This window comes from Papaver somniferum, chromosome 1 (genome assembly GCF_003573695.1).
Source record: "Papaver somniferum cultivar HN1 chromosome 1, ASM357369v1, whole genome shotgun sequence".
Classification (NCBI taxonomy): Eukaryota; Viridiplantae; Streptophyta; class Magnoliopsida; order Ranunculales; family Papaveraceae; genus Papaver; species Papaver somniferum.
The window spans coordinates 201,444,504-201,467,809 of NC_039358.1; the positions used below are offsets into that span (position 1 = coordinate 201,444,504).

The 23,306-nt window shown below is 38.0% G+C and overlaps 1 protein-coding gene and 1 long non-coding RNA gene across 4 annotated transcripts; one reads left to right on the plus strand and one right to left on the minus strand.

Annotated features, from left to right (window-relative positions):
• The first annotated feature begins 8,795 nt into the window (after window positions 1-8,795).
• LOC113312171 (putative F-box protein At5g62660) lies at window positions 8,796-11,756 on the plus strand. 3 transcript variants are annotated; one of them, XM_026560931.1, is made up of 3 exons: window positions 8,796-8,937; window positions 9,385-10,925; window positions 11,252-11,756. In XM_026560931.1, the coding sequence occupies exon 2, from the start codon at window positions 9,469-9,471 to the stop codon at window positions 10,882-10,884; it is 1,416 nt and encodes a 471-aa protein (XP_026416716.1). In that variant the 5' UTR covers window positions 8,796-8,937; window positions 9,385-9,468; the 3' UTR covers window positions 10,885-10,925; window positions 11,252-11,756. The 3 variants fall into 3 exon arrangements, with proteins under 3 accessions (XP_026416716.1, XP_026416708.1, XP_026416711.1); XM_026560926.1 differs by lacking the exon at window positions 11,252-11,756 and adding an exon at window positions 9,052-9,157 and having other exon boundaries at window positions 8,797-8,937; window positions 9,385-11,175; XM_026560923.1 differs by lacking the exon at window positions 11,252-11,756 and having other exon boundaries at window positions 9,385-11,175.
• A 5,857-nt stretch (window positions 11,757-17,613) lies between these two features.
• On the minus strand, window positions 17,614-18,680 carry LOC113335294. The gene is made up of 2 exons (XR_003353250.1): window positions 18,227-18,680; window positions 17,614-17,920 (listed from the first exon to the last, which is right to left on the minus strand). It is a non-coding gene; the product is annotated as an uncharacterized LOC113335294 (long non-coding RNA).
• Between the last annotated feature and the right edge of the window lie 4,626 nt (window positions 18,681-23,306).

Genomic DNA, 23,306 nt, shown 5'->3' on the forward strand with positions numbered 1-23,306 from the left:
CTTAAGAAGACTCCCAGTGAAATCACTCATGCAGTTCAAGTCGGTATCCAAACATTGGTTGTTTCTGATTAAACAAGATATACACTTGATTGATTTACATTCCAGTCGTTCAAAATCATGCCAGAATCTCCTCTACATCAACCCAATGCCACAAAAGGGACTCTTTGGCACTAGCTTTCTCCCGTCATAGTTGCATTTGATGTTGGAAGCGAAAAAATATAGAGTTATCCCAATTCCTAATTTCATCCTCGACGAGCCTCGTGATAAGAATTATAGGCTACCTATTGATATGCTAGTCTTGGGTACACATGTAGCTCTATTATACCGGATGGAGCCTTACGTCGTTAAGTTATGGATGTTAGATGAAGGAGCTAAGAGAAAACTAGAAAATTGTCGAGGAAATGAACATAATTGGAGCTCAGAGACTATTACACTACCCTTTTGTTGTGATGGTTGGATAGGCGGTTCTGCAATTGCTGGAAGTAGTGACAAAATACTCTTTGAACGGCAGCGATCTGAAAAGTCGGTTACATACGGCTGTTTGTATTCTTGTGATCGCAGGAGTAAGAGTTGCAAGAAGGTTGAGACGGATGGTGATTCTTCATTTACCCGTCACTCCGATAGGTCCCTAGTTATAACTTTTACGGAAAGCCCCTTTCCGATCAAAACCTCTCAACAAGGCAAAAGTTACTAGTTACAGAGCTCGTCTCTAAGTTGGTATTAACCATGGAGGAACAAATCCTGAAGTAGTGCAGGACAATGGGAAATGGAATTGGTTACTGGAATGGCGATATATTTTTTGCTGGAGGTACTGGCGAAAATTCTTTGTATTCTGGCGAAGGTTAGCAGTCTTGGTGGTGTAGTCGGTTTTCACGCTAGTCTCACACACTAGAGGTCCTCAGTTCGGCTCAGACATTTTGAATATTCTTTCTTGTTATCTTTAAGTTTGCGGAATCTTGTAATCGGCTTCATTTACAGATTTGAAAAATGATTCAATCATAAACAAAGTTGTTTCTGTGTTTCTCCACTAGTTGTTATTGGGATACTCTTTTCCAATAGTCTCTGGAGTCACTGGGTTGAATCCCGAGCTGACCATTCTAAATTGTTTTTTTTAGCGTATTGATGTCTGTTAGTTTCGATTTCAGAATTGTTTAGTGTGTGTTTATCAGGTGTTCCGATTTCATCTGCCACTCGTTTGCACCATGCCAGGCCAATAACCTTAACACATGGATTGTCAGTTTACCAACCGAGCAAGGAGCTCTGTTTAGTACATTGTGTTGTTCGCGGTTCTAATGCTAAAGTTTCCAAGTTAGTGGTGTACATGGTCCTATCCATAGACCATTGCTGGTGGAAGGGAATAATGTTGAAAGAATGTAAATGTCAGTTACTTTCCGAGATATGGGATACGCGTTTCCTCTATGCTGACTGTTTCCCTCTATTCATACCAGTAAAGGTATGATGAATTAGGTTTGGAAAATACACAAGCGAGAACGAGACACATCGGAATTGAAGGAGTGTCCAAGAGCTTGAATGTCTTCAACAATAGGTCAAAATCCCCATGGGATTGCATTTTGTCCCCTCAAGCGCCAACAAAAAATGTTGGTTCAGAGTGCAAATGAATCTAAAGTTTTGAAGGAAATAAGTTCCGAACCCAACTTACTTTCTTCATGTGTTCTTCAAAATTAAGTTTTACATCTCGTTTGGTTAAGTCAACTTCAACAGTTCCTCCTGATAAATTATCAAAAGTTTTTGATGTGGTACCAGCAATCGATCGATTTTCTTAGCTTTGACAATTTAATCTTGTTAGTTTTCCCGTAGATGCTTGTTGCCTTTTAGCATTTCCAAATCACTTGTTAAATGCCTTTGTCAGTTAATTGTTTCATTTCGGTGTGTTTGGTTCATGTTGTATAATGTATCAGCTTCCATTTTTTACTTTGTTTTGGCCTGCATCTTGTAGCTTAAATCATAGATGTAGAAGATCGACAGATTTCGGAAAGAAAATCTAGAACAAATGGTAAGTGCATGCTATCGCTAGAAATTAGCCTTGAAAAAGTCATCTTCATGGGAAGCTGAACGTTTGATTTATGCAATCATTTTAGGATTTAATGATTCAAATACTTGTTGAATGATGATTAACTTTTTATGTACAATCCATTTACAAGTGAAGGTTAATGTTACCTCAGTTGTAGGTCAGTTTATAAATCCGTTCATGAACAAGGCAATGGTTGAATTAACATTTCTAATTGTTTGGTATACAGACGTTCTAGGAAATTTACGAATTTGTACTTGAATATTTTTGATTTTGTAAAAATTCAAACGAAATGCCATTGTGCAATTCAAATGAAATGCCAGTGTAAGTCACCAGGCTGTGAATTGGATTGACATCATAAACCAAAAATGTTTCCGAAGTTCATGCTGGTCTCAACGTGATGAAATAATCTTATAAATTTTGTGGTTGAAAATCAAAATTTTTAGACGTCAGCCAGTCTTAATCGTCCGACTCATCTTAGTATATCAGAACTCTAAAAATAAATGCATCGTTTTCGAACGCTTCTAACACATATCCGAGATCATATTTCCTTCAGTTTTCTCTGCTCTAGATTTGTATTATTCATCTCCCATTGATTGATTGTGCTTGGAAGAGCCGTTTGTTGTAACAAATTAGTACCAGAGCTCCGGGTGGGAGCGATCTAGGATGGCGGCAAAGTATGAGATTGAGAAATTTGATGGAAGGAATGATTTCAATTTATGGAGGCTAAAGATGAGGGCTGTTTTGGTACAACAAGGTTTGGTGAAAACTTTGAAGGGGAAAACGGGTCTAGGAACAACATTGAAGGATGAGGAGAAGGATGAGCTCATGGCACATGGATTAATTTTATTGTGTTTGAGCAATGAGGTCTTGAGAGAAGTTGCGACGGAAACGACACCGGGCGGGCTATGGAACAAGTTGGAAAAGAGGTATATGACTAAATCCGTAACTAATATTTTATATCTTAAGAAGAAATTACATACTCTTAGAATGCATGAAGGAATGTCTATTATAGATCATATTGATGATTACAATAAAATTCTCTTGGATTTGGAAAATATTGATGTCAAAGTTGAAGATGAAGACCAAGCATTAGGTTTACTTTGTTCCTTACCACCATCTTATGATAATTTTGTTGATACCTAATGTATGGAAAAACTATAATTTCCATGGAATACGTTAAAGCGGCTTTGAACTATAAAGAGTTAAAGAAGACGGGTATTGATGGTAAAGATAATTCGGGAGATGGGTTGTTTGTAAGAGGAAGAGGAAACCAAAAGGGTGGATTTGATAGGAGTAGATCAAAGTCAAGGTCTAAATCTAAATACGATAAATTCTATTGCTTTCATTGTAAGAAACAAGGGCATTTCAAGAAGGATTGTCCAAAAAGGAAGAATGTTGAGAAGAATACTAACCAAGGCACCGCGGCAAATGTTGAAGTAGAAAATGATGATGGAAAAGTTTTCGCGGTTTATACCGAAAGCTCGGAGAGTGGGTGGATTCTTGATTAATTAGTGGTGTGCTTTTCACATGTGTCCTCATAGAGAGTGGTTTACAACATAGTTGAAAAAATGTTGAATCAGAAACAAAGTTGTGTGTTAGATTGGAAAGCCTTTTAGTTTCAGATATATATGGCTAAAAGAACAAAAATGCCCGAGCGTAGCACGGGCACAAAATCTAGTTGAATTTCACCTTGGATTTTTCATAGCACTAGATGAGTTTTAGGTGTTGTCAGTTCTTGATGCAATAAAAACCTATTCAATACCTTTGCAGCTTTGATAGCTTCTTTATGGGAATGTGGCTTCGACTTCGACATCATTTCGTCTTTTTCCCATGACGCTCTCAATTATTTCTTCATCAATCAACAAATCTGAAATAATATCTTCTTGAGGGTGGTTTAAAATAAATTCAACATCCATTCCACTGTGATAATTCAATCTATTGATTAAATTTTGCAATTCTCTAGTTCTTACATTATCTTATCTAAAGCTTCACTTGCATTATCTGATGAGATGTCATCCATTGAATGAATCTTACAACGACGAAAACAGTTTGCAGTGGAATAAGGTGCATTGGTTTATTTTGTTGATTACTTTTTTAGAATTAAACACCAACCCAATATCCAATATTCAAATCCCATTTTCCAGTAGCACGTACCAGGTTGGGCAGAGATAAACCGCATAACGATCTTATCTCCAAGATATGGTTAAGTTTCTACACCGGCTCACCTGCCTGGGTAACCTGTCGGGGACAGTAGTAAGTCATTGTCACCTTCCATGTCGCGGGTGGAACAGGGAGCGGTCACACCATTTTAGTAGGGTTTACGCATTCGCGACCGTTAAAATAGCATGCCCACTTTATCCCTGCCCAGAGCAAGCAGGGCTACAGGGAGTAGTCCCCCCTTTCACGATCCTGCTGTCCTGCATATCCACAGGAGAGAGTCCCTCCTTTCACATATGATAGGATGGTTTCACAGCTAAACACAGGGAACCAAACTATTCTTTCCCTCGGATGACCGAGGAAAAAGCTGAAGAGGTCGTCGGGCTTGTTGTTGCCGCGTGAAATGGGGGCCAACCAACACTAAAGACCAAACATCACTCATACGCCAACACGTATTGTCCATCGAGCAACAACCGTCTCAGGAAGAACTAGCACCTCATGATAGTGGTGACAAGAGGAACACGAGCTCTTGAGGCCAATCATACCCATCTTGATAAATTAATAAATTATTAATGTAGTAGTATGTTGTTGGAGCTTAGCTTGTTAGACTTTCAACTAGTTACATGTAATAATCGTTATCCAATAATATATAATTTACTAATTATTAATTTATGTGATTATTTAATATCGCGATAAATTGGTAAATTTTGCTGGTCCCAATCCTATCATTTTATAGGGGTTATACTGTAGAGCGAAGCTCAACGATATTAAGTAATTCATGGAAAGGTACAACTATGGTTAGACTCTGCAATAAGGTAACAACCATGTGCGAGTCTAACTCACTCCAACTCACCCAGTTAACAAAACCGGTTCATACCTAATCTACCCTCCCTAGTCGAATTAATTTAACTACTCCGGTTAGGTTTATCTACCCGGACAGAAACTTCTCCATCTCTGATTAAGAACACCGGTACCTGTTTCATACAATCAACCGTCACATCAACAAGTCTTCGTCCATCAATGGCAGATAACTTTTCCATCTCTGATTAAGAACACCAGTACCCATTGGCTCACCATCTCAAACCATAGAAAAATTTAGCTCCAACCTACGTTTCCTAAGCTTCGATTACTTCAAATCTTCATCACAGAACTCAATTTCTTCAGTATATAATTCGACAGTTCCCCAATCAATGCTTAATATCCTTCTCAATCTCTGCGAGAAAGTTAGATCTTTTTCACATTTTGTTTTGCACTATGAATCAGGTCTAAAAGGTATATATCATTGTATCGATTTTTTTCAAAATTTGCAGAAAATCTAGCTTCAAGTTTCTTGTACTACAAAGACTACTTCAGGTGATGATAAATAACATGTAATTTCTACTCTTCTTCATGTTCTTGAAAATGGGTTATTCTCAAAATTTTAAAAGTGGCTGTAGATTTTTCTGGTTTCGGGTTGTTGAAGCTAGAGACAATCTTGTATTTTTGCAATATTGGAGTCTCAAGTTTCCACGGTACAAGCATAGGGTTCGTTCATTGCAGGAGAAACATTGTGTCTGCAATGTTCATTGCAACATTCGAGTCTTAATCTCCAACATTATGCAAAATTGACATGCATATGGATGTCATTAAAATCCTTGCTCATCATTTTTCATCTCTTGTTTATATACCATAGGATAATGTATGAAAGAGATTCTGAAATGAGTGAGTATTGCTATTACAGAAAATTTAGCTTCAAGTTTCCGCAGTACAAGCATAGGTATTTTGCAGTATTGTTATACTACTAAGACTACTTCAAGCTAGATACATCCCAAAGTGGTTTTGTTTTGCCACTCTGAGGAAACATGATGACCCAAGACCAACAATCTACTGAAAGAGAAAGGTGTTATAATATGTTAGCTATAGGCATTGTCAGCAAAACATGACAGCGCGCCATGTCATTTTTGTTGCTCAGATTACATTGACGAATGTGATTTGGTTGACAACATGTTGGGTTGATGCCATAACGCTGTTAAAATCTGCATAACATATATGTTGCGGACTTGTTAATATTAAACCATTAAGGCATGTAAGGAAATTGATAATAAGAATTATCTGGAGCAATATGCATAAAAAAAAAATTATGAGAAAATTTTCCGGTTAGTAATAGCACCCTTATTTCCACTATTTTGTAACTGATATGTTGTGCATGGGTACGTAGCATTGATGGCTTGTTAGTGTGTTCTAGCATTTTGCGGTATGAGAAGGTTAGTTTGTGCCTGCATGGTCGCTGGTTTATTTTATTTTTGACAAGCTATTGTATTATTTTTATACAATCAAAATTTTGCGTAGCCTAATGTCTCACAGTTTTTTTTGCAGAAGCAGCTCGTGTTGTATAGCTGCCCACGACCTGACAACCTATATTTTCCTTAACGGAAAGTACGTACTAATTAGCACTCATGCTTCCAACTCAAAACCAATTAATAATAAGTGCTTCATGCTAATATTGAGCAGATATGCTTAGAAAGTAGTTTACATGGGATTATTTTCTCTGCATCAAATCTGGCATGAATAAAACATTTAGCTCACATAGTCGTTCATGGTATCGACCAAGTAGTCGTAAAACAATTCCGACCATGTTCGACTACTATTTTAGAATGTAATAATGATTCTACTATATCTGATGAAAGATGAATGTACCTACTTTTACAATCTACTATATCAGAGTTGTTACAAAGCACCGGTTGATAGGAAAAAAATATTTCTCAACCAGTATAATGATAACTTATTCATTTATAGAACCATTCGTGAAGACGCCGATTCTTTGTTAATAGGAAGGATAATAGTTGATTTTGATACATAGTTTTAAAGGTATGATTAGTTCAGAGGATTTGGTAGAGTTACAATTCACTTAGTATGATTGGTTGCCAAATTCGTATGATTCACGTTCTCTTCGGGATTTACAAGATTTGCTAGGAAACATACTTTCTATGAACCCATTCTTTTTTAACCATAAAATGGAGATATTATTATCAAAATTCCTTTTAAGCAGTCTCCAAACAGTATGTGGGATTTAAAGAAAAGAAATACTTAAAAAAACTCTAAGACTTTTTACTTAGGTACCAAATGTACGGAGAATTTGCATCAATATATAACTAGAGTCATAACTAGATTTGATTCTCCTTTAACCTTAGGTTTCTTATCGAGACCCTATAAGTTAAAAACTTGAAGACTTCATTGGGATTGTGAAGCCACACCCAACTATTATCTTTGTAGTTGCGTGATCTGATCTTGTTGTTTCTATCATTTTGAGTGCAATTGAAATAATTGGCTCGAGATTTTATATTTCCGATAGGAAGGATAGAAAAGTTATCACAAACAACTTCGTCTCATCGTTTATGATTCCACAATATCTTGTTTCGCTAGTCGATTAAGATTATTGTGAGGTGATTGATAATTCTAAGTTGTTCAACGGGAGTACAAGTCCGGGTTATCAATTGGTTCTTGTTCACCTTGATTTATCAAAAGACGGAACAAAAAATCTTGGGTATTTCTGTGAGAGGAAGATTTATTCAATCCTATAGACTTTTCTGTGTGAGACAGATTTGTCCATCAAGTCTTCGACTTTGGGTCGTAGCAACTCTTGGTTGTGGGTGAGATCAACGAAGGGAATCAAGTGCGTAGTATCCTGCTGTGATCAAAGACGTAAGGAGCGCAACTGTACCTTGAATCAGCGTGATATTGATTAGGGTCCAACTATAGTCCAGTCCGAAGTTAATTGGTAGTAGGCTAGTGTCTGTAGCGGCTTAATATAGTGTGTTGTTCAATTTGGACTAGGGCCCGGGGTTCTTCTGCATTTGCGGCTTCCTCGTTATCAAAATTCTGGTGTCTGTGTTATTTCTTTTCCGCATTATATTTTGTTATATAATTGAAATATCACAGGTTGTGCGTTAAGATCAATCAATTGGAATATCCAACCTTGGGATGTTGATTTACATTGATTGACACTTGAACATTGGTCTTTGGTACCGTTCAAGTTACTCCTCTTATATTCAATCAGGCTCGTTGATTTCTATTTGCTGATTGCGGATTGAATTAAGAGTTAGAGATGTTAAACTCTTTGATACACTTTATTCTAAACTGAGTCTGATTGTCTAGTTGATTCCCTAGAAAGTGTACAAGTGTTATGCGCGGTTTTTGGCTATTGTAACCACTGGCTTGAACATTTTCCCAGCTTCATGGAATTAGGGATTTCCTTGCTGCGCCGGTTATGGACCAGGCCACCTGAGATCCGGCCATCTTTGCCATCTTTATCGATTTCTTATAAACCTAAGTTTCTCTGCTCATTCAAAACATGACGTCTTCTTTGGGTTTCCTTCATATTGTTTGATTGTTAAGAAATCAAATACAATAGGAATTTTCTACTTAATTACCAAACACACAAAAAATTTACATGAATCCCATGAAATTATAAATTCCTCGAAATTGTGAATTCTTCCTCCAAACCCACCACGAGTCGGGGGTTTCCTTGCTGGACCGGTAATGGGCCAGGCCACCTGAGATGTGGCCATCTTTGTCGATTTCTAATAAAACTTGGTTTCCCAATAATTTCTTTACCCGTTACCACCGATACTAGTATAAAAAGGATCCGGTCGACTCACGGTTCTGCACCATCTTTTCCCCTTCTTCTTCTCTGCTAAACTATAGACCCTTTTGAGTTTCGTTCATCCTGGTAGATAAATTTACGGAGCTTCTCTGAGCTTACTTATTAGGTAAATCCAATATTGTTATTAACGTCTCGATTCTCATATATATTTTCTTCGATTTTGTTAATCAGTATATACAGTTGTTAAAATTAGGTTAATTTTTTTAATTTCGTTCATCAGTTTTCTTTGATGGAGTGATTATCCCTAATTGGATTGTGAAATTCGTCATATCCGTCGTCACCTATTAGAGGATTTCTTCAATTTATCTCTTCAATTTTGTTAATCAGTAAGTAAAATTAGGTTGATTTTTTCGGTTGGTTATGTTTTCTAATCATCTTAGATAGAGCTACTATGTATCCCTAAAATTGGGTGTTTTCCGGATTTGGGATCTGCTGTTCTAATCATCTTAGATGCAGAATTTATTGTGTTCAAATTTCTGATTCTCTATTTTTTTTTTGATTTATCCAAATTAGTGCTGTGTTCTTAACATCATTTGTGTTTATGTTGTTGTAGGAGGATTGTGATTCTTATTCTTCTAGTCTTCTTTCAAAACCGAATAGCAGGCAGCCTCGATAATTATCCGAGCAGAGTCCTCCAATGGAGGTTTTAACAAGTTATGATGCATCGCCACACTTGTATTATGGTGGTGGATCAAGGACTCAGGTCAGTCATTTACCCAATGATATTGTGATAGACATCTTAAGCAGACTCCCTGTGAAACCACTCATGCAGTTTAAGTCGGTATGCAAAAAATGGTTGTCTTTGATTAAACATGATACACAGTTGATTGATTTACACTGCATCCGTTCAAAATCACGTCCGAAACTCCTCTACATCAACCCATTGCCAGAAAAGGGCGTCCTTCACACTTGCTTAGACGTTAGCTTTTCAGCAAGCAAAACGTTACAGCAAAGCATTTCATGTGCAGAGATAGTTGAAGGCAGTGGTGGTGAGGAAGATGCCATTATTAATAAGGTTAGGATAACTGATGACCAGTGGTTTCTTTATAATCAAATCTTGGAACCAGTAAATGGTTTGGTCCCATTCATAGATTTGAAGACATATGCTATTAAGGTATACAATGCAAGTACAAGAGAAGAAACACCATGGGTCAAATCAACATTAGTAGCAGAAGAAAATGCCAAACTTGCAAACAAAGACAGCACGATGAAGATAAAAAGTCTTTGTAGTCCAATTTATCGATTTGGGTTTGACCCAGAAAAAAAAGAACACAAAGTATTCTGCTTTTGGAGACTAGTTGCAAGACGCGAAAGTCATCGTTACAATTCCAAGCAACGCCCTGATTATGAAAGTTGGGAGGCGTTGACCATGGGCCATGACACTAAATGGCGAAGGATCAATGCGGTTCCTAATGAGAACAACCAAATAAAAATTCAACAGGCGCTCCCTCCAGCTAATAGTAGTATGCGAAATGTGTATGCAGATGGTACCATTTATTGGAGTAACAAAGAAGATTATTGGGATGTATTCAGTGACTCTAATCCCGATGATCCCGACGTTATAGTTGCATTTGATGTTGGAAGTGAAAAATATAGAGTTATCCCAATTCCTAATTTTATCCTCAATGAGCCTCGTGATGAAACCTTTAGGAAGCCTATTGGTATGCTAGCATTGGGTAGACATGTAGCTCTAGTATACCGTATTGAACCCTACGTTGTTAAGTTATGGATGTTAGATGATGGAGCCGCCAAAAAACTGGAAAATTGTCGAGGAAACAGAAGTAACTGGATTGCTGAGACTATAACTCTACCATTTTGTTGTGATGACGGGTTTGGCTGTTTTGGAATTGCTGGAAGTACAGACAAGATAATATTTGAAAGCCCGGGATTCGAAGATTCTGTAAGTGTCGTCGATTTGTATTCTTATGATCGCAGGAATATGACTTGCATGAAGATTGAGATGGATGGAGTTGCCTCGTTTACCGAACATTCCGAGAGGTCCATACTTACAACATTTACGGAAAGCCTTTTTCCTGTTCTGCACAAAAGTTAGCTGACATCTTCTGCAGAGTTTCTTTACATACTGCATGCCATGTGGGTGCCTAACTTTGTGATCTTATTAGTTAGCACTCTTCCATTTTCAGGATCCATTTTTAGGAAATAGCCAATCAGTCAGTTGAGTATTATGAAATAGAAGTTGAAGTTAAAACTATGGGCAGTCTTTTGGTTAATGTACTTTTTTATTTATTTGGTTATTGTGGATTTCTTAGACCTGTAGTATTCATGGATGTACGACAGTTGGTTGTTAATAATAAAATCACTTCCATGTTTGATTGGTATAGAATTCTTGTGTCTGCCTTCACTGCTATATTCTTATTTGTATTTGTAACTGAGAATTTGAGATGTTGTGCCTGGTGTAGGTAGTAGCAAATCTCTTGTTGCTAGCTGTTAGCATTCTATGTTGTCTGAGAGGCGCAGGCTTCGGCGAGTGTGCAGTGTGTATGGTCTAAGATGGGCAGGCTACGGAAGGGGTGCAGTCTGTATTCGTTTTTGTTTGGGCTCGAACAGTTGGCAAACTGCCTTGGGCATTAGTGTTTGCGCTTCAGGCTGTTTCATTGGCTTAGGCATTGATGGTTGCAGGGATTGAGATTGATAATTGTTGATGATAATGTTCAGTTTAGGCCTTGGTACGAGACTGAACTCTCAGGGTCGGATTCAGTAACATTACCCTCCTCGACACTAGAGTGACCGGAACGTAGTGTCATTTATAACAATTTGGTTTATAAAATATGCAACCGTATGATCACATATGGTAGTTGTGAGAGAACCTGTCTAACTTTCATTTGTAGCATGCTTTGTCAATCCGTTTGCCGTTTGGTTGCCTTTTCTGTAATTGTGTTCTATTATAGTACTTGGTGTTTGTCATTCATTGTTTGATTTCCCTTATCAAATCAGCAATATGCCAAGCCAGCTCATTATCCCCTTAGAAAGCGCACCAAATTTTCCAGAGTCCGTCTCAAAGAGCTCTTGGGTCCAACGTTCATTTATTGTTGTTTTTACCACCATTAACGTCCCAAGTTTCAGCCAGCAATGCAATGGTTATCCCCAGATGTTTTGCTAATGCTGCTAGAGCCGTTGGCGTGGCGTGGAGTCCTCGCATATGATACTGTTTGCGATTAAGCTTGTTTGGATCATATAAATATAGAATGGGCTTAATAAGATCTTCAGTCCATTAGCCAAAAATATTTGATTGGAACATGGGTTCAATCCTAAATCCATTAAGGATTAAAAACCTAATTGTCCGCCCGCCTTTACTAAAGAACGATTTCTTGGGCACTAAAAAATGGAGGGGGACTACTCTTTATTTTTTGGGTGGATATTTGGAGTAATTTGGGGTCACCCCTTATCCATATATTTATTTTAGTACCAAAATTATCCTTTCTAATTGAGTTAGTATAATGATTAGTGAGATTAAATTTATAAGTTGATTTTTTTCAAAAGAAGAATTATTGAGTGGGAGAAGATGAAGATGAGGGTTTTGGGAGAAAAAAAGTTAGATCTTTTTTCTTTAAGAGCCACAACAAGAGTATGATGTTTTAGGTACTCACGGATACTTCAAATTTAGTTAATAGTGCTTGAATCGGCCAAACCATTCCTAAAAATGAACAATTTAAAAATTGATTTTGGTTTGGTTTAAAAAGTTCGGCTACGACATTTAAAGAACATGTATAGCCGAACTCATCTGCGAGTGTAGTTCGGCTAGGAAAAGAAATTGTGACGAAACCGAACTCAATATATAGGTTTTTCAGAGAAAAGTTCCGTTAGGAGAAAACAACTGCGGCATAACCGAACTTTTTTTGGACGTAACCAAACTTTTTACGACGTAACTCAACTTTTTACGACGTAACCGAACAAAAAGTTCGGCTCGGGCTTTTTTTTTTGCAACGTAACAGAACTTTTCTATGAAAAAAACAAAATCCTCCATTAAAGTTGAGCTCGGCTAGTTCGAAAAAGCTTTTCACATAATTCTTATCCGAACTTCTCTCTGCAACTTCCATTGTCAACTCAATTCAATGATTACTTCTCATTTTTTTCAACTAAAAACGAATAACAAGTAATGGATTTGTGAGAATATCTTTGTTAATGGTTTAAATTAAGATATATATATATATATAGATGTGGTGGTGGTCAGTGGTGATGGTGATGGTCATTGGTGGTATTGGTAGTCAGAAGTGGTAGGTGATGGTCGGTGATGGTGGGCAGCGGTGGTGGAAGTGTTGGGAAAATTGACACCCCGAGCGCAGCGGGACACGGGATCACAAAGGCCAATTGGTGAGTTGAACCAAACATATGTGGGAGAAATAATAAGAGAGACAAAAGATAAATAAGCACACACAACCACAACACAAGATATACGTGGTTCACCTTTACAGGCTACATCCAAGGCCAACACCACCATAAAAACTTTCATTAAAACAGAGACCATTACATGCTCTATCCGCAACCTAAGACACGATTCAAATAGTTAACAAGACATACCCGAGAAAACCATTGAAGAAACTAACTCTCTAAACCATTCTTCAAACTAGCCTCATGTATTCTCTTCTACACCATCTTCACAGTTGATACTAACAGAGGAGAAACATGGAAACACTAGAAACTTGGTTTAGGGAAAAGCCCCAAACCCTCAACATTAGAACACCAAAATCCCTTCTCTACAAGTTTTTCTCTCACACCGATATTGCCCTTCACGGTAGCACACGATCCTCCATACCATAGATACCAAAATCCTAAGCACACGGATTTACCACTCTTCTAGGTTAGATGATTTACAAACCTACAATTCCAGTCCTACATATAGAGAAAATAAACTTGGTCACCAAGTATTAGTCTCATATTAGGAAACTAAACTCTTTCCTAAAATATTTCCTACTCCAATTAGGAAATCACCTCAATGTGGTATGTACCTAAAGTAGGAAACACACGGTTTTTCTAACAGGGAGGAGGTGGTGGTTATGTATATGTAGGTGGTTATTAGATTTGTTTTAAATTAAATTAGGTTAAGAATAGGTTAATCACTTCCCCACTTTAGGACACCCCTTAAAATGTAGGGTGGATTTTCATATCACTTACCCCCAGCCCAACCATTTTTGAGTAATGTCCAAAAAGTCGTTCTTACTAAAGGTGACTAAATTCATTGTGCCCCAAAAAGTGGATGAATTTTTTGATGGTAAGACCAGGCATAAATTCAAACCAAACCAAGAAGTTGGAATTAATCTAGATGTGTATACAATTGCGCTTAACCATATAACGACTAAGTAACCTAATGCTTATGCAATATACGAACGGGTACAAATCATAACACACATCAAAGAACCTGCCACATTAGCATAGGGAACCTTCGACATTAACTCCTTCCCCATATTTGTAGTAGTACACAACTGATTTGGTAACTTAACTATAGACGACATTGGAACTCTAATAGCTTTGGAGTTACGCATTCCAAAATGACGAAATATATTCTCAAGATAGATTTTCTGAGTAAGACATAACTTTCCTTTTAATCTATCTCGATTAATTTTCATACCAAAATCTTCTTTACAGGACCTAAATCCTTCCTCTCAAACTTTAAACTCAATTGTTTCTTCAAAGCATCAGTTTCTGACTTGCTCTTGGGATATACGAGCATGTCATCCACATAAAGTAAGAGAATGTCATTCATATAGAGTAAAGGAAAAATAAAGTTTCCACCGGGAAGCTTCTTAAAGTACAAACATTGATCGTACTCATGCTTTTCCTTGAAAACTTCAAGGTCAATATGCTTGAACGTAACTTTCTTCTTACTGACCGAAACATTGCGTATCACCGGGGCAGCCTCATCCTCTTCCGCGGGATCAGATGAACCAACAAAAGCCTCGGAAGCTCGTCTTTTCAAAGAAGGATTCTTAGACGATTCATCTCTCGGGACACAACCTTTGGTGTTATCCCCTTTGAAAGAAAGTACTGGAGGCGGCGGTAGAGGGTGCTGCACGGGCACTACAGAACGTAGGGGAGGAACATCAAAGGCGACACCACGAGGAGGTGTCTTCGTACACCTCAAATCATCACGAGGACGAGATACCGCACGATCGGCAGCGTTTCGAGACCCGGAAGGATTTTTGGAGGGATCCCCTTTCCCAGGAGGAGAGGCCTTCTCCCCAGAAGAAGAAACTCTAATACCACGGGGATCCATTGAAGACTCTCTGCGTGGAGGGGATCTCGGAAGACTAGAACCTGAAGTTTGACAAGGAGGCCTCGGACGGTCAGACATGGCTGCGAAGAGATACAACATAAACAAGTTAGAAAAAACACAAGGATATCACCAAAGATCAAAATATCACAAAATTAGCAGTCCATCTCAACATAGCACAGAAACCCTAAAACTAGCATACATGCTTGAGATTCCTCAAAACCCTAAAACCCTTCACTCAAAAGTCCAATCAATACAAGTAAAACAATGGCCTCCTCTATTTGAGACGAAGAACAGGGGCAAACTAGCATACAAGCATTAAAAGAGGTTCTCCGTCACAAACAAGGGACGACAGGAGCAGAAATGGAAGGCTACAATACGGTCAACAACAGAAAATTTACAATCAACACAGCTTAAAACAACAGGAACAAAGAAAAGAAACCTTACCACCACAAACAGCAGCAGGAAGAGGACAACAAACCAGAAACAATGAAGAAGTGAGCGTGATTAATGCTAAGACAGAGAATTTAATAGCTGAAGAACAAAGAATGAAGACTGACAGAGAATGAAATTAATTTTCAAGGAGAATGAAATTAATTTTTCTCCCCTCCTTAATATACTCGAAATAAAGAGAAGGAAGATAAGGGAGGAATGAGAAACATGCCCATTAAATGAGCAGTTAATGCACGAATAAGAAACATGCCCAAGTATTTAGGAGAAGTTATTAGGAGAGAGGAAGAATATGTAACGACTGTTTTCTTCAATGCTCCCACTAAACACTCAATCCCGAAGAAAAGGGGCAAATTGTGTGTACATATCTCATCATCAAACAAGTGTATATAGAAAGACACGTGGAGAGCATGATGACACACGCCCATAGCCAAGAATCCCATCCCGTCGACGTTGGATCTTTGCCCGAACAAATCTAAGGGCAGAAGTTAAAAGCTGTACCGGTAACACGATGTACTGCGGAGCACCAGATAACTCCCGAAGAGTTACTTTATCTCATCCCCAAAAGAAGGCAAGATCAACGGTAGAGAGAAGGTGAACTGACATGGATGTGACAGGGGAAGAAGACACTTGCCTGACACGAGCAGGCGCCTCAACTACCCGCATTAAACACTCAGAGCAGCATATGTGTCGATCAACCCGTGGAACGAACGAGGACGACTCTGCGTGATGAAGTAATGAACGAAGACCCCCGCGTGATGGACACAAAACACAAGAAGATAAGGTTCCAACGGCCCTCAGAAATGGGTCCCACACTCTAACCCTATAAATACCCCCTCTCCACCAAGAGTAAGGGGATCGAAAAATTGAGGAAGGAAAGGAGAGAGAAAGATTGTGAGTGTAAGTTAGTCCTTTACAATACACAGATCTATGTAAATCCCAAAGTCACTCGACTATCTTTGTAACCACCAAGTACATAGTGAAACAACAACCCCGTGGATGTAGGCCTTAGTGCTGAACCACGTAAATCCCCGTCTTATTTACATTTCAGCACTTTATATTTGCCTAACGCTCCATGAGTTTTACTTTTATGCTTCGCTTTCTTTATCTTCTCTGCGTAAACGCCCCTCGCAAAGTTATTAGATGAGGCTATGATAAACTCGAAGGTTTGGAGCCAAGGAATCAATGCCATTGTATTATCAATACGAGTCTGTATCTAGAGTGCGAACATTGTATGTGAACACATAGATGCCTTCGTGATTTACGTGTTCACACTTTATGTAGTCTATAAAACAGCAAATCAAACAACTATTGGATCCATGCAGGTTCTTCATGGAGTAGCATATTTACAATTGACCCTAGTATTTAAAAAACATACTGTAGTAAACTGTCAAGCCACATTTTTTTATCAAATGAGAAGATACGTAGAGGAGCAAACCCGAGGAAAACTTCGAAGATGTTTGCTCATGTAATATGATTTTTAACTATAGTTTTATAAGGGACGACCCTGACTATGAAATACGCGAAACAAACCCGATGTTCTATGATTTCGAGATTTACTCTCGCTTTAACTAAGTATTCTAGGCTACAACATACACTGTTTCAGTATGATCTTACATTCATCTCCTTGAACTAATCTCTATATTCAGTTCCATGTTTGATTGGTATACAATTCATTACACTATATGTGTTCACTGTTGAGATTAGTTTAAATGGGTTTTAACGTTAAAGAAATAACAACACCCTTATTTCCACTATTTGATGTTGTGCGTAGGTAGCAAAAAATCTCTTGTTAGTCTATTTTATGATTTTGCGATAGGGATAATTTGTGCCTTCAGGGTCGTTTTGTTTGTCTAAATTTTTGACATGCTAGACAGTATTCTTTTCAGGCAGCTGGACTTTTGCATATGCTCGTGTTGTAGTGCTGCTCACGACCTGACGACCTATATTTGTCTCAACTCAAAGGTATGTTGTATTTATCAACACCAGGCTTCCAACTCAAAACCAATCGAGTGAGTGAAGTGGCCCTCGTATGCTTGTATTGAGTAGGCATGTTTAGGAAGTAGTCTGCGTGTGACTATTATTTCTAACATGTACATCAAATAAAACAATTTCAATCATGTTCATTCGATTGACAAAAACATGAATGTACTTGCTTTTACAATTTACCGGATCAAAATCGTTCTGAAGCACCAATTAAAACGAAAAAAATGTCTCTCAGCCACTAGGACACCCTTTTACAACCATTCGTGAAAACGCGCAGCCCCGATCAAACGGTTCTTCGTTAGGCTAAGGTTCAATTCAATCCCTTATAACAACGTGCTTCCACCTTTCACCTTGTTCTCTCCTGCAACTATTCACTCCTATTCTAAACATTTATTTACCGATCTATCCAAACTCGCCACAGCATCTGATATTTCAACACAGTTCGTTCATAAGAACCCAAATTTGCATTACTCAGTACAACCACGATTCAATTAAAATCAATTTAACCGGCAATAAGCACAGTTGAATAATTCTAGAATCCCTAAATTTCTAAGATTGAAACAAACCTCAATCAATTAGCCTAACTATACTAAAGAATCAATAAGAAATCAACAACATCATACTTCTTAAAACAGAAATTACATCAGTAAATTAGTTTTTGAGCTTATATTTTTCAATGTTAAATACAAATCACCATAATCAGTACAGTTGGAAAGGAGTAAGGAACCACCATCATTTGCATTTCTTCTTTCAATCGCCACCATCACCATCTCCCAACCACCAAATCTCCACCACCACCCATAAAACCAGAACCGCCACAATCTCTCTCACCAATTTCACCATCCACCATCAACAATAATAACAAACAACTAATCAGAATACCACCATTAATTACGAGCATAAAATGAAACCAGGGAAGAAAGATAATCACCTAAATCCCCTTTGATCTCCATCAACAATTTAGAACCGACGGAGATGCAGATCTAAAACGACAATCGATCTCATTTTAGATTCGTTTGTTCTCGGTCCGGCGGCGATGAATCTCAATACTGGATGTTGCAGTTGTTGCAGTGGTGCGATTTGGAAGGAAGTGCTGGTAGCGATTGAGAGATGGTGGCGGCGGGTTTAAGCCAGAGGAGGAGACTGTGGTGGTATATTTCTATTGGTTTCATCGAACAAATGAAGTAGAATAAATAAAAGATGTAAGAGGTTAAAACAGGAAGTCAACAAATTGTGGTTTTGTTTTGGACTTGTTATTTACCCGTTGACTGAGGGTGTTTGTGCAAAGACCATGAATAGTAGGGGTAATAATAACGTTCTCGCTTCGCGAAAACGTGCATCCCCAATTAAACGATTCTTCGTTAGGCTAAGGTTCAATCTATGTAGTCGATTTCGGCCATTTCGGCCGAAATTTCGGCGAAATTTCGGATTTCGGTCCAAGAAGACACGATTTTATTAATTTCGGCCGTACAAAATTTTTGCGAAAATTTCGGCTGGAAACACGTTTTTCGGTCGGAATTGATTTGTCTTGGCCGGATTTTTTTCTTTCTTTTTAAATTGAGTGGACTAATCTCACGTACAAAAATTAAAAAGATTAATTCACTCACTAGTATTATTGCTTGTTGCTGTGTTTGAATTTCTTGAGCTAAAATTATTATTTGGTGTTGATGATGAGGAAGGTGAACAACCAGATTTACTAATACTATGTTTCTTTTAAGTGATTATCGATACAAGGATATAAAATATGAAACCGAGATTTTAAAACGGAATTTCCCCGAGACAAAGTTGTACCAGTATCTCGGTGTCGACCGAGACAATCCGAAATCCGAAATTGACTACCTTGGGTTCAATTCAATCCCTTATAAGTTATAACAACGTGCTTTGAAAGCAACACTCAGTCACTGCTTTCCCGGCTCCCTTATGTGTATTTTTTATTTAAAGCATCTCCAAGAAATGGTGTAAAAAATTTTATGTCTATTTTTTATTTAGTCCCTTAATTTATGGGGTCTACACATAAAGTAAATATATGACCTCATATCTAAAAAACCATCTCCAACAGTGAGAATTTCAAACCTTAGAATTAAAAGAAAATTAGTTAAAAACATGACGTGGAGGTGCAACCGGAGGTGTAGATAACACTTTCTGGAACACCTTCATATTTATTAAATGGTCCGACCTAACTTGTAGGACCATACTGTTGGAGATGGATTCATACCAAACGGGGTCTAAAATTTTATATGTCGCTAAAAATAAATGAACCCTATTTTGGGGCATACAAGATAATTTGGAGGCATACATAATAAGACAAAAAGGGGGTTGGAAATAGTATTTCTAGGTTATCCCTTATCCAATCTATTTTCATATATGCCAAAATACCCTTACGAGATTAGTGATTAATTAGTGTTAATCTGATTAGTTAGTTTAGTGTTAATTTAGGATCATAATTTTCTTCTTAAAGATCAGTGAGTTATTTTTTTAGAAAAAGAAGGAGGAAAGAAGAAGGAGAGGAGGAAGATGAATCTTCATCACGTAAATCTATGAAAATACATATCAATTACAATGGAGATCCAGACATGGCTTATTTCTTGGATTTTGAAAACTATTTTACCCAAACTCAACCTTTTTCTCAAGCTCAAGATCATTCCTTTATGGAGCCAAACCCCGAAGATGAGTACATGGATGAGGAACCCAATGCTAATAATACACAGGTATGGTTATAGAAGTTGTTTAATTTCCGTTTTGTAGCTTTATTTCACCAAAAGTTATGATTTTTACAACTACTTCGGTGCAACAGAGTAAGGTTCGGCAGATAATATGTATGTCGAACCATCAAAAATAAGAACAGTTCGGTTTATACGATTGAGAAATATATACGCCGAACTTTCATTCAATTATTTCCGCGCCAAATAATTTTCATGGTTCGGCTCAAATGCGATGTGATACTATAAGCCGAACCGTGTGCCAAAAATTATACGAGTTACAGTGTAATGTTCGGCTTACACGTTATCCAGCCGAACCATAATTTTTGTTTTTATAAATTTCAAATCTTATGGTTTGGCTTATAATATTAGTGCCCAATAGGCCGAATCCATGTTTGAGAATAGGTTCGGCTTCGTAAATCGAACATGAAGTAGCCGAACTTTGAGATCGGCTTTCATAGAGCACTGCGTATTAGCCGAACCTGAACCAAAACCTGTATTTTTGTAGATTGTTCCTGAAATGGAAACTATGGAGGATCAACCACCGCATGTTAATGTCATTCATGAAGATACTAAAGATCACTTCCAAACTGACTTGGTAGGTAACGTAGTTTATGTTTTTATTAATTTTCAAGTTTGTTGTATGCAAAATCATTAATAAAACTTAAGTTTTGTACTTGTGTATATGTAGACGTGGAAAACCAAAGAAGAAGTTGTTAAATGGGTTGAGGAACATGCTTGGAAAATCAATTGCGTCCTAGTTAAAAGTAGACAAAGCAAAAAGGAGCGGGTTGAGATGGTTTGTGAGAGGGGTGGGAAGAAAGTAAGCAAGAAGAAAAAAGGTAAGCCATATATTGGGAAGACCGGGAATATAAGACTAAAACAAGGAAGATAAATTGTCCTTTCAAGATCGCTTTACAGTGGAACATAAATGAAAAAGTTTTCAAAATGAATGAAGATATGGATTGCCGTCGTAACCACCCACGTCCAAAGGATCTTCATGGAAATTATAGAGCCGGAAGACTAAAAGATCATGAATATGCGGAGGTAGATAAAATGACACGAGCACCTATGGCACCCTCTAAAATTCTTAGCAAGTTGAAGGCGTATGATAAAAATAACAAGGCTACGTTGCAACAAATTTATAACGCGAGAAGTACTTTGAGAAGAAATGATTTGCAAGGTAGGTTGGTGATGCAACAATTATTGTGGTTGGAGCAAAAGAAGAACTATGCTTGCCAAAAGAAATTGGATGAATTTGGCCATGTGACGCACCTTTTTATTGCCCATCCGGAATGCATAAAGTTGGCGTTATGCTTCCAACAAGTTCTCATATTGGATTGCACTTACAAGACCAATAAGTATGAGATGCCCTTGATGAACGTTGTTGGTCATACGTCAACCAAGTCACCTTTCACCGTTGTTTTTTGTTTTTTGCATGATGAGTTGAAAGAAACCTATGTATGGGCATTGGAACAAGTGAAGTTAATCTTCCGGGAGGATGCTCTACCAAAAGTCATGGTAACCGACCAAGAGGCGGCATTGATGTTTGATATAAGGAAGGTATTTCCGAACGCGCAAAACTTTCTTTATACCTTTCATGTATGGAATAATGTTAGGAAGAAATGCCAAGGGATAATACAACCGCTCAAGTTGAAAGAGCTAGAGAAGATTGCTACATTACCGTATGGAGAACGAGAAGTGAAGAAGAAGAAAGAATTCAGGAAAGCATATGAGGCTAATGAAAGGATGTGGGCATGTTTCCACAATGATTGGGAAGCTTTGACTTGGTCCATCACCGAAGAAGTGTATGAAGAAAATGTTGCAAAGTCCATTGCGAATTGGAGCGTCAAATCATTATATATTTACGCAAGCAATTCTTGGATACCAACGCACATAGATTTGTTAGTGCATTTAAAAACCACCACAAGCACTTCGACAACCAAGCTACAAGTATGGTAGAGTCGGCTCACTATCGTTTGAAGAGGAATCTATTTGGGTGCATGGACACGTTCGTCACGGTGTTTGACGCAATGGAAGACTATTTCATGAGTGATGTTATAAGAATTGGAACGTTATTCGAAAAAAAGTCTAATGATGAAGCATGATGAATTCCCGGATGATAAGTGGCTCCGGGGACTAACCCATAGGGTCTTTCATTTGTGCATTGAACTTATAATGAAGGAAGTGGATTTGATGGAGAAAATGGATGCTAACTCCCAAGAAGAGCGTGTTTGTAAAATGAGGGAAAGCATGGGACTTCCGTGTCGGCATGAACTACTTCGGTACAAGGATTGTCTTATACCTTTTGAGGATATTGATCCTCATTGGAAACAATTGAGTAATGATCCTATGCCCGACGAGGACGATGATGTAGAGATTTGGGACAAACCTTATGGAAAAAGGTTGGCCGAAATGTATCGTGAGATGTTGCGACCTCAAAAACAAATCTTATGGGACAATATGATGCCAATCCTCTATCCTCACACCCAACAAGGTATATTCGAACCGGAAAATGGGACACAAAAAGGTAGGCCACCCACGAAAGAAAACCGAAAATAGCAGAGAGCAAGAGCGTATGCTCTTATTACCAAAAAACCCACACCTACCACAAGGGATCCATGCGAGGTCGAGTACCATGATGCAAAGTACGAAGAAGAGAAAAAGGCAATAGAGATGTTAGACAAGATGGATGAAGTGAAGCTATCAAAAAAACGTGGTCGACCGAGCAAGGATAAAGGTGAAACAAGTAACAAAGAAGTTAAGAATAGTGGTCCTATATGTCCTCCCCCATTGGAAGTAGACGTCAAGATTAAGGGTAAGATGTTTCCATCTCAACAAATCGAAACAACAAAGACGACTCCGGTGCCTAAACAAAAGCAAAAGAAAACCATATATGTGGAAGGTAGAATGAAAGGTCCCAAAAGAGATAGTTTGGGGAAGTGTTTAATACCTTCTAATATGATTCACCAAATCTAATTGGATAACCTACCCGAAGCCATTCATGAGTTTATTATATCCATGGACGATGTCGAAGGGGATGGAAATTGTAGTTCCATGTCACCGCGGAACAACTAGGGACTTTTAAAGATGGGAACCATCCGATTTCCC

Bases quoted from the DNA above. Each gene is read 5' to 3' on its own strand.
- LOC113312171 (XM_026560931.1), top strand. From the start codon at position 9,469: ATGGAGGTTTTAACAAGTTATGATGCATCGCCACACTTGTATTATGGT.